This window comes from Genypterus blacodes, unplaced genomic scaffold, assembly GCF_046128005.1.
Source record: "Genypterus blacodes isolate CSIRO-AG114 ecotype Tasmania unplaced genomic scaffold, CSIRO-AGI_Gbla_v1 ptg000133l_1, whole genome shotgun sequence".
In the NCBI taxonomy this organism is placed as follows: Eukaryota; Metazoa; Chordata; class Actinopteri; order Ophidiiformes; family Ophidiidae; genus Genypterus; species Genypterus blacodes.
In genome coordinates, this window is record NW_027466935.1 from 2,740,643 (window position 1) to 2,752,562 (window position 11,920).

The 11,920-nt window shown below is 46.5% G+C and overlaps 1 protein-coding gene across 1 annotated transcript; it reads left to right on the forward strand.

Moving 5' to 3' along the window:
* Nucleotides 1–8: 8 nt before the first annotated feature.
* rbm18 (RNA binding motif protein 18) lies at nt 9–10,964 on the forward strand. Its single transcript, XM_076164222.1, has 6 exons — nt 9–195; nt 810–923; nt 4,270–4,396; nt 6,067–6,147; nt 9,050–9,150; nt 10,062–10,964. Exons 2-6 carry the CDS (start codon nt 817–819, stop codon nt 10,243–10,245), a joined length of 600 nt encoding a protein of 199 aa, XP_076020337.1. The 5' UTR covers nt 9–195; nt 810–816; the 3' UTR covers nt 10,246–10,964.
* The last annotated feature ends 956 nt before the right edge of the window (nt 10,965–11,920 follow it).

Sequence of the window (11,920 nt, forward strand, 5' to 3'; positions counted from 1 at the left end):
CAGTCTGCGCCATTGTTGTCAGCCGTACATCGCATCCCCCTCAAGCTAATCGTATTTTACGACGAAAACAGGGAAATTATCTCGAAATGGTTTATTTGACAGCATTTTGACGGACCCGAATCATCCCGTAAGTGGGAATAAATCACAAATTAGCTAAACCGAAGAAGCTGAGGTCAAGGAGTATCACAGATTAAGGTAAAGTGGTCGTGTGTAGCTACATGCTAACCTCTAATCGAGCGTTAATTTGTTGACTGGGTAGCTTCTTAACACGTTTATGGCTCCTTGGGTTAACATTAACTTCACGATGATCTTAGCAGCCGACTGTACATAACAAGTAATGGAAGTGTATAATAAATATTTATTCAAACAAAAATATAAATATGAACGTTATACCGTAGATACAGCGACTTATTTGAACCTTAACCTGTAGAAAGTTCAGGTTTATATTCGGATGAGGCAACTACAGGTTTATACAGTGTTTGAATATGTGTTTATGTGCACAATTTGACAAGTTACGTCACATACTTTTCGCTTTAGAATTAGAGTGTGATTGATATTAAGTTACTCGGATTTCTTTCTTGCTTCTGGAAATCTGAATTGGATTAGATCACACCTGAAAGTAGAGATTATCTCATATTTATTGCTCTAATGAAGCATTTGTAGCAGATAACATATTGAATAGTCTATCCTGTGTATGTATTTTAGTGCCATGTTTCTTTTGATCAAACACCAATCAAGAGGAGAGCTGTATACAATTGCTAAACTGTGCACATGTGTCCGTCTTCTGTCTGCCTGCCTCCCTCCCACAGTGGACACATGTCTTCAGCAGCAGAGACGGTGGAAAATGCCTCCATCATCTCAGAGAGCATGTCGCATGACGGAAACCGCTTGTGGATAGGCAACATCGACCCCAAGATCACAGAGTGAGTGAGATCATGTTTACTATTAAGTCCTCGTGTTTCAAGATACTCAAATTCAGTGTTTCACTCAAATATCTGGACTTTAGTGAATGAATTAGCAGCAACAAGTGTTTGATCGAAGCTGTTCGTAAAGCAGAGCGAGTTTTTGCTTTTAACCTTTCCAGGATCAGACTCGTACTGAGGCAAAGCATTGTGCATGTGTGTATGATTGATTAACTGTGTGTATGTGTATGTGCGTGTAGGTGTGGGGGGGTGTGTGTGTGTGAGTGCATGTGTGTGCGCGACAGGCTGAGACTGAGCAGACAGGGCTGGGTGTGTGAAAGAGAGGCAGCGAGGCGTGGAGACCTGCTCTGCTAAGGAGCAGCCATCATTCCTCACTCACCTGCCCTGTTTACTCTCTTTCTGTCAACCTGGAGCTGATTGTGTGTGTGTGTGTGTGTGTCTGTGTGTGTGTGTGTGTGTGTGTGTGTGTGTGTGTGTGTGTGTGTGTGTGTGTGTGTGTGTGTGTGTGAGCGCTTGTTGGAGCATACAGCTGATATTTAGGTTTTTGGGGGCAGTTGTTAGAGCAGGTCATTGTACAGAGCATCTAATGTGCATGCAAACATCCAAGGTGTGTGTGTGTTTCTGTTTGTGAAAGACAGAGCAGCGGTACACATAATGCGGCATTGGAGGAGGTAGATTTTGGGGGTGAGCAGTGTGTTTGTGTGCCTGTGGGGGCTGCTGGAGAATGTATGGGCTGCAGCTCTGGTGGGCGTCTAGACAGGCGTTTCCTTCCCCTCTCTGCTCTGCTCTACTTCTCCTTAAATAGCCCAGTGCGGCATGGCGTGGAGGGAAAACAAGAGAAATGCCCGTGGCCCCCGCGGCTGATTGGGAAGATTAATTAGCTCCTGGGTAGCGAACGCAGTGCTGGTTGTGTTTGTCCTAGAAAGCCAAGGTCAGTGTGTTTGGAGGGGGGTGGGGGGGGGGAGAGGGGGGATACACACCCAGAAACCAAGGTGCTCATTATGAGGCCAAGCCAGTGGAAGTCACACACTTCTTTAAAAGTCTAAATATCTTAACTCAACACTTGATGAAATTAAATATGCCACACGTCGCTCGTCCCCCTTTAATCTGATGAAATAGCCATAATAAATCCCATTACAAATGAGAATATTTCTCTGCCGTCTGTGACTGACTTATGGTGTGAATTATGGCGAGTGATGAAATTCCCAGCATCTTCTTGAGGAAAAATTCCTAATCTGCTAGCACTCACTCCTGGGATTCCCCCGATGATGTAACCGTCTAGGATCCCTTTTCAGAAGAAGATGCTGCACAAACAAACTCAAACACGAGACCAAGATGTTGTGTTTGAATAAAGAGCAGTGTGGGGGCGTGGCTCCAGCGTGCGGGCGCACAGCGAAGGAGCAGCAGGTGTGACCGGAGCTTTCAACGCATGCTCAGGTTTTCATACTTTGGCCTTCATGTAAGAGTGAATGTCTGCCAGCGCTCATTTCACTCATTACCTGTGATCCATCATCTTCGTCCTCCTCCTCCTCCTCTCTCTGGTTGTTATGTGTGTTTGAGTTGCGTATCTGAAATTTGTGGCTCCTTCGGCGTCAAAAATGAAAACCTCCCTCTCCTCCTCCTCTTCCTCCTCTCCTAGTTCCCAGCTCTTCCATCCTCCCCCACCTGCCTTTCCGCCTCTCTCCTCTTCCTCCTGTCGCCTCATCCTCCTCTTCCTCCACCTTTCACCTTCGTCGCCACCATTCTCCCACTGAGAACTTGACTCTCCCCCCACCCCCTGTCCCCACCTTTCCCTTCCCCTCCTCCTCCTCTTCCTCCGGCACTTTTTACAGCCCCCAGGAGGAGCAGTCCATTGTGGGCCCCGAACGCTCGGATCCAAAAAAATTTCCTCGAGTGTCAGCCATCAGATGTTTCTCATACATACACATTGACACATTATATACATTCATTGTATATAAATACTCTCAATCTGGCCAAAGTAACCACCATCCTCATTTTCTTAGATGAAAGATTGAAATTGATTGGAATATTTTCCCTAAATTCCCTCTTTTCTTCTGTGGGAATGCCCGTGTGTGTGCGGGGGGGGGGGGGCACCTTCTCATGGGGGGCCCGCTGGGTGTTGTCTGGGAAAGGGGAGAAACTCTCTTTGGCCCGAGCGCCTCTGGGGAGTCGTTGAAAAAGTGGAAGACATTAATACAACCTGTAGCTCAAACCCCAGCGCCTCGCCCTCACGTCTCCGGCTCACACACGTTTGGACATTAACGTCATATTTGTGGTTACGGAGCAAAGCTTTTCAGGATTAAAAATAACCGCATGACACCAAAGCCAAATAAACAATCAAAGGGCAGCGTATTCATTTAGCTGTGGTCAGCGTGAGGCCCAGCAGGTTCATTACACTCTGTGACACTGCCACAGAATAAATGATCTGAATGAACGCTGGGCTCCATTAGGGAAGAACTTCTATGTATATCTATTTTTATCCCTTGATAGATGATGATGATGATCAACAGTTGCAAATTGGTGTTGGTTCCAGAATATCTTTGAAAAAGTAAAAGCTCTTACTTTTCTTATTGATATCTTTACTGTAGTAGCGTGTTAATGTAGTGAGTGAGTCCTCACAAGAAGCAAGGGGGTCCTGGTTTGAATCCCCGCGGTGGCCCTGCTCCTCTGTGTGGCTGTAAAAACGGGTCAATCCATTTTTCTTATCATTTTATTTAATTATTAAAGTTATGACAATACTACGATTTGTTTTTCTATTACCTTTTTTATTGGCTGAAAAGATGTTAAGAATCATTCAGAAACTGCACTCTGATCAGAAAGTGAATGTGGAACTCATTGCCAAGCCTCTTTCTCATGCCTGCTACTGGACACACACACACACCCACAACCTGCATAGCTCCTCACTGACCACATATCTATCTACAGTATGTTCAATCTTCGTGCAGCTTCACACATCCAGTGGATGTTGTTTTTCAGATCTGGGCGCTCAGCGGGGACACGAGGCTTCCTCTCTTTTATTCCCTCATTGTCCTGCTACTGTATCCTCAGCATTGTCTCAATAAGAGATTTACTGTCACCCGCTCGCCATGCCAGCTGGCCCGCTGCTAAAAAGGTGTCAGCTAGAGAAAAGCTGTCATTCCCATTAACCCCACTCACGGATGACTGGTGTGTGACGGACTGACCCCAGATCTGTGAGGCTCTCTCATAGTGCTCAATGATCACGATTAGAATAGTAGCACAAGAAGTCTGATGTGTTTCTTTTCTAATCTCATTTAAGAACCACTATAAAATGTATTTTCCTCTTTTGTTTTCTCTTTTTTTTGTGTCACGTTTGCTTTGTCATCAGATACCACCTGGTGAAGTTGCTGGAGAAGTTTGGCCAAGTAAAACAGTTTGACTTCCTCTTCCATAAGTCGGGACCTCTGGAAGGACAACCCCGAGGATACTGCTTCGTTAACTTCAGCACCAGAGAGGTACGCCCCGAAACACACACACACACACACACGGAGATCAGGAACTGCAGAGTGTAGGGATTGGATAAAACCACAAACAGGCATATTGATCAATCTATGAATTGAATATATGCTTGTGAATACAGATGTGCCTGACAGAAGAATGGTCATGTACAAATACATGTTATGCAATTGAATTACAATGAAGCAAACGTAAGTGTAGATGGTATAAATGCTGGATATGTGAGTCTGATTCCTGTGGATGAGGTCGTTAGCAGTCAGTAGTTTTACATACACTCAATACTCTGTGTATTTGTCCTTAAGCGTGATAGCCGAGACGCTTACGTGTGTGAATGACGCAATCGAGACACCGTGCATGATGGAGTGCAAAGTGAAAGAATGTGGGCGAGACACGCGCCTCACAGGCTTACGTTTCTCGGGCACCGGGTACACCCATGTTGTGCCCCCCATCCCCCCACACGTGAGCGTGTGTGTTGGTGGGAACTTGAACCAAGCAGGATGTTTTCCACGGATTTGGACTTTCTCCAATCGCAGGATCTGATTAAGCGGGTGCTCGAGAAATGCCACACAACTGGCCGGCTGGCACGGACGCAGGGCACATTCAACTCCACCGGGGGGGGGGGAGGCGCCGGGCCCCATGTCTCCCCATCGTTCCCCTAGCAACCTCCTCACCTAAACCCAATTCCTTGTTTTTTTTCGTCATATTGATTTGAGCTAAATGTGTTTTTATGAGAGGTTTGCCTTTTGGATCTCAACGACAAACCTTTAAGGCCATCAGAAAGTATTAATAACCACATGTAGTCCAGGCATTATGTAATAGTCGTACAGTCTAACATTGAGGTGACAGTGACAGGATAATCTATCATTTCCCTTATGAGTGTATATTTCTTCTTAGCTTATCTTCTTTCTTATTGTTGCCTATTTTGTCAAAGTAAATCCCTTCGTCAATTCATCTTAATCTCAGTTTAATAGTGCTTCACCCACTCACACAGCCTTCAGGAGGTCTCTCTGTGCGGTCAGTAACCGAGCGTGTGTGTTGCATGTCGCATTTCTAAATGTTCTAAACGAGCGGCGCGCTTCATCGCAGGTTGATCGGCCGTATTTGTTTTGCAACGAGCCTGGGGAGCGTGATAAGCATCTCCTTTCACAGCCTGGTGTCTTCAGTGGGATATGAAGCCTTCCCGAAAGGATTATACACAGGAAGTGTATGTTTATCTTACACGTGCACAGTCACACACACACACACACACACACACACACACACACACTCTCACACACAGATAAAGCACTTCACTCAAATCATTTAGCATCAAAGTACATAAATTTACACATTTTATGAGGCTCGTGCTCTCTCTCTCTCTCTCTCTCTCTCTCTCTCTCTCTCTCTCTCTCTCTCTCTCTCTCTCTCTCTCTCTCTCTCTCTCTCTCTCTCTCTCTCTCTCTCTCTCTCTCTCTCTCTCTCTCTCTCTCTCTCTCTCTCTCTCTCTCTCTCTCTCTCTCTCTCTTTCATACACACACATAGCCGTGGCCAATCCGCAGACCATCATCCATTATTGTTTCCATGATCTCGCTATTGTGAAGACGTAACCATTTAATGAATGAAGTGCCGTCATCAAGGCTGATTTTTAATCACGGCTGTAAAGAACGCGTCTTTGTCTCTGTGTCTGCAGGAGGCGGAAAGAGCCATCCAGTGTTTAAATGGGAAGCTGGCGTTGTCCAAGAAGCTGGTTGTGCGGTGGGCCCACGCACAGGTAAGGGTAAGTGTCAAACCTCATTATCTCTGCCATTGGCGTCGTAATCACCCAAGGACTCTAAACGGTCACAGGCAAAGTTGGTATACGTAGTCTGAAAAGGAGACATAAAGAAAGTCAAGGATCCATCACCCGGGGCAACCAAGAGACAAAAGTCTGAACTTTATGGAAGTATTTTCAGGAATTTGGAGAAGTGGTGTTGCTGCAGTGGTCAGATTAGGGCGAGCGGTGCGATCCAGCAGCCTGCGCCCGACTTTTAACAATTCTTTTAACAATACGCAGCTTACTGGCAAAGGGTGAAGGGATATCCTGTATAAAGACAAATCACGCCCTACACACACACACACACACACACACACACACACACACACACACACACACACACACACACACACACACACACACACACACACACACACACACACACACACACACACACACACACACGCTGGAGCCAGGCCAAGGTCCAACGCTGCCACCTCTAAAACAACAACTTGGGGGATAAATCTGCTCTAAGGTGGTCGGTCGTGGCGACTGAAGTCATTCCAACGTTCCAGATGTTAGAAACGTAAAAAACGTCACATTTGTAACCCAGCTGCTCCAATATTCCCGCTGTTCTCCGCGTCATTCCTGGTGGGAATTTCAGACTCCTGCTTGTACAAAAAGGCTCATCGTTGACTCATCAGCAAATCATCTGCTGCCCTGCCTTGCTCATTTACAGCTCGAACCGCTCGACGTCTCCCGAGCCCAAACCCCTTAACACCCTGGCACCATCTTCAAGTTTATGTTAAGACAGAAAAGAGATGGAGACCTTTCCTTTTTCCTTCCCCTCCCTCCCTCCCCCGTCGCTCTCTTAATCTCTTTGACATGTTTTGGAAGTAATATTAGGCCTAAATGCCAGATAAGTGCAGCTCGTGGAATTTTTATGCACGGTCCAAAGCTACAATCATGCCACAAACCAGAGCAGGTCCTGTCAGGTTTGGGTTCCTAATGCGGCGCTCGCTGCCAGACGGGGGCGATTACGGGTTATTGTCTGAAATCAATGGCGGTTTTCTGCTTTGACGTGGGGGCTTAATCGTTACACTTGTGCAGACCAGGCATTCGGTGCTATTCTGTCTGTTCAATACGCTCTCGTTCGCTTCATCCTCGGTCTCGTTGACAGATAGAGGAAGGAAACGGTAACGTGAGACTACAACCGTCCGTAGCCAGAATCCCTCCCTTTAGCGCCAACTCGCCTCGCACAGGCCCGTTCCGGTACTGCGCCGGTTCTAACTACGGCGAAACACAACACCGAGACGAAATTCATCCTAATCCAAGACACTCTTTTACTACACTGATAGCTGCACATTTTTCCATAAGTGTCCCAGTTTAGATGTCTTTACTGTTTTTGGCGAACACGTCCTCCGCTCCGTTCCAACCCTGCAGTGACGTGCGGGGATAAGTGAGTCAGTCCAATGTCAGTGGATTTCCAAACGGGGTACATCTTGAGCGTATTAAAAAGCTTTGAAACGCAGCAGATCGTGTTCATCAACATTTATTGAATTGTTCCCCCTCTTTCCAAATCGTATCATCTGTACTTTTTCCCTCCTCAAACCTGCTATTTCAGACGTCCTGGCTCTAATCCGCCTATTTATGTAAATGCAGGTTTCAGGCTTTTGGCCCCCGGAGCTTTTTCTTTATAAACTCACTATCAGTCGTTTAAGTCTTTAGAGGTTTGAGCATATCCATAATTTAGCCCAAATGCTAATCACAGCTACTTTAACCTTTTTTTTTTTTCCAAAGCTCTCTAGTCAAGCCGAGCTCAGCCAGGGTTGATTGATCTTAGCCCGGACCAAAACAAGGCTGCACTTTTTTTTTTCAGTGAGTAAAATACAAGGACTTTGTTCAACATAATGATAGTTTCACCTCGGACTTGTGTACAGATTCAGGGCCCGATTTGCTCGTACGCAAGCCGACACGCATTCCTGCCGACATGCCTTTAGGAATAGGTGGAAGGGAAGGGTCTTTGGGTGGTGGAACGCTCATTGTTTTCAAACCTATTCTTGTATATACATGTTATTTATATCTCTGCACAGCATGTGTGTTATGGCATGTGTGTATGAACGTGCATATGCGATCACGTAAGCTTTAATTGAGACGGCGAAACCTTTCCACCGTCTCTGCATTGTTTCCCGAGCGGCTGCTGCTGCTGCTGCTGCTGCTGGTTTGGTCATGGCCGTGTTGTGATTGTTGTCCTGTGTTTTTGTTTTGTTCTCTCCTCCGCAGGTTGCAGGACACGTTCTGTGTGATGGCTGGCTGGTGGAGATGTGGAGATTTTATGGAAGTGGGGGGAGTTTGTGAGAGGAATGAGTGCAGAGTTTGGTTGTTGATCCTCATCAGCTCATCTGATCCCTGAGTCCACCTCACCCCCTCCCCCCTTCTCTCCACCATTTGTTGTGTTGCGAAATGTGAGCCCGACGCTGCCATCCCGCCTTGGTTTTGTCCGAATACGAGTAGCGCACATGGCGTTCGGACAGAGCTCGAGGACGCGTAAGGATCACTCAGGCCGTGACAAAACTCATCAGGGATACGTGGGACCAACCCCGGGTCATCTCTGTCATCATGTCTGAGTTGACATTGTCCACGGTTTCCCAACATGTTAGAAGCATCTCTGTACAGTTGTTAGACATTTATTTTAGACATGAGACATGGAGATTTAAATGTCCACCCAGCGTTTCCCTCAGCCGCGGTTTGAATCTGAATACTGTGTGAACAGGGGCCGAAGGCCAATCTATCTCACTGTCTGCTCCTTCTGTTTGTCTCCGTCCACCTTGTCCGTCCATTTGCCGCCATTCATGCACCGGCCTGTTTTGTCCACCCTTCATCCCCCGCCTCTCCCGTCTCCTCTCGTCTCGTCTTTTAGAGGTTTGAGGGTTTCCGTGGTGACAAGACGATGCCTCCCAGCCTGGAGCCATCGTGCAGCGGCGCAGCAGACGAGGGCCCCATCCAAACCAATCACCTCAGGTGGGTCACATACACACACACACACACACACACACCCTTCACCTTTCCCGCTTTGTCCTGGAATTACGATTAATAGTTTGTGGGCTTCTTACATTCACAACCTTGAGTTAAGGTGAAGTTGGACTAACACTCGGGTTCAAAAAGTGTCCAATCCAAATGGACGACGCTCCTATTAAAGCCGCACACACTCCCACAGACGCCAACCCAGTCTCCGGTCAAACGGAGCCCTGGGGTCGAGCCAGTAAAAGGCCTCTTGTGTGCCTCTCTGCACGCATTCTTAACCAACACACTCCAGCGTGTGTGACGAGCCGATGTAGGATTCCTCTCAGCTGCACACTTCAGCTTTTTTTAGTGTAAACGTCAGAATCTCTCTCTCTCTCTCTCTCTCTCTCTCTCTCTCGCTCTCTCTCTCGCTCTCTCTCTCTCGCTCTCTCTCTCCTTCTCCCTCTCCCTCTCCTTCTCCCTCTCCCACACCCTCTGCACAGCACAGGAGGGGGGGAAGTGAGGAAAAGGTGAAACGTAAACACTCCTCGTGTGCTCCGACGCACTCGTCCCCTCTCACCTGCACTGTAATCTGTCTCGCGGCCGTCGCTCTCTCTCTCTCTCGCTCGCTCTCTCTCTCGACCCTTTAGATTCAGTCTCACCATTTTAAATAAGAGTTCCGTGCTATTTTCCGACAGCGAAACTAGTAATCTTTTGCTCGTACTCACTCTTTCACTCTTTCTTCCCCCCATCTCATCACTATGAGTGTTAATACCTCCTCTACTTTTCCCCTCAGCCCCCGAGCTGAGATCTCTCCGTCCACTCGTTTGCCCAATTCATCCCCATCCCCTCTGCATTTCCCTCCCCTCAGCCTCGCTGCTAACATCTCCTCTTCCTTCTCTGTCTCTCCTCTCTGTCTCTCTCCGCAGCACGAGCGCCAAGATCCGCGCCATCGAGGCCAAGCTCCAGATGATGGACGACAACCCCGACGACGACTACTCCGGCCCGTCGGCGTACGTTTACAACAAGCCGGCGGAGAGGAAACGCTGGGAGCCCTACTCCAAATCGCACCACGGCAACCAGAGCAGGCCCTTCCGCAGGTTTAGGAGATGACCCATCCTCCATCCTCCTCCTCCTCCTCCTTCTGGAGATCCCCCTCACCCTCCCTCCCTCCGGCTACCACGCCTCAGCCCCACCTACACACACACGCACACACACACACACGCACGCACACACACACAATCAATCCACTTCAACAGACTGCATACGTACATCCTGACTGGGGACATTTTTTTCCAAACAAAGCAGGTGAACAACAGTGGAGGCCTTTATGGGAATAATTCCAACATTCTCTGCTATTTTTTTAGTTTTTAAAGTCTAGTCTTAAAGGAACCGTCATCTCTCATTTTTGTTGAGATTTAAGGCCGATGAATGAGTCGCGCAAAGCAGCCGGCCCCTCTCGAGTCCAAGCAGCAGGTTTAAGAACACAGAGACATTTTTATTTTTGAGGAGATTTGTTGTCGTCGTTTGTTTTTTGATGTGCCGTCACTGTCTGTCCGATCGTATCTCTCCTAGTCATTTTCCATTTGTTTCCGAGGGCCTCATCCCTCGTCTTTAATCACGCTCTGCATTGAAGCCGCAAGCCACTCGGACGAAAACCCTAAAGTATTTTTTTCTGCATGTTTTTTGTGTGTTTGTTTCCCCATTTCTTCTCCCTCTTTTTGACTTGAGTTGTGCGGTGTGTGTGTGTGTGTGAACTTTCATCTCCCCCCGCCCCCTCGCCACACTCATCTTTATTTTTACATTTTTCAATTAAAGGTCATTAATTGTCACATCCGTGTTTCTGCCATTTTTGCCGCTCATTTGGTTTGATTCCGAAGATGTTCCTCGATGTTTTATTCACTCAAAAAAATGTTCTTTAAACCATCTGTATCTTTTATTTATAGAAAACGTAACACAAACACGGACTCTTGCTGTATTGTTGTGTACTATCCTTAATAAAATACTCTGGCATACAGGGCAGTTCTGCAATAATAATATTACTGTAATAATAATAATATCACTCCATTATGATTGAGATTTCTTTTCCATTCATGATGTATGAAGTTATTTTAATTATACTTGTAGCTGTGAATATTTCAAATATTGTTGCCGGCCTTTATATAACTAGGAATATGGCTCAATTATATTGGGAAAGGTTCATATTTTAGGTGTTTTTAATGTTTTGACGTGAACTAATATGAGGACAAACCTTTGCATGGATGTACACATAATTACATTTGCTTTATTACAGATTTGACCGCTCTGACCGAAGATTTCAGGTTGTTATTCATGATCAGGGGCGAGACTTTGCACGTTAACACAATAAGGTGAGAGGTCTTCATTTCATCCGCACAGGGGAACCCAAACTCCGCCCTTTGTTACAGTCTCGTTGCTTATTAAACCTCACAGCAGCTTTGAAACGCTCCAATCTCATCACATCAGCTGCACTTCGACGTTTCCTCTCGCTTTTGTAGAATAATGAATTTTCGACTTTATAATAAAAAATGGGCCTAAATAATGGTGATATATGAATTATTTCACTGTGTTGGAGTTGTTTTCACGTCATTTCCGTCTGTTGGTTCAACGCAGAATATTGTTACGCGTAGATTAAATGATGACACTGTCAATCTAAGCGGATGTGCGACAATCTTCTATGTCCGATATGATTAATAGGCTCCTTTTATCTTTGGTGCGTATTTAATTCTATTTACATCTACAGTGCTGCAGTTGTACTTGCCAGGAATCG

What these genes read in the sequence shown, in the direction of transcription:
- rbm18 (XM_076164222.1), top strand. Translation starts at nt 817, where the DNA reads ATGTCTTCAGCAGCAGAGACGGTGGAAAATGCCTCCATCATCTCAGAG. An exon ending in ATCGACCCCAAGATCACAGA is followed by an intron (nt 924 to 4,269) that starts GTGAGTGAGATC and finishes CTTTGTCATCAG; the next exon opens with ATACCACCTGGTGAAGTTGC. An exon ending in ATCCAAACCAATCACCTCAG is followed by an intron (nt 9,151 to 10,061) that starts GTGGGTCACATA and finishes CTCTCTCCGCAG; the next exon opens with CACGAGCGCCAAGATCCGCG.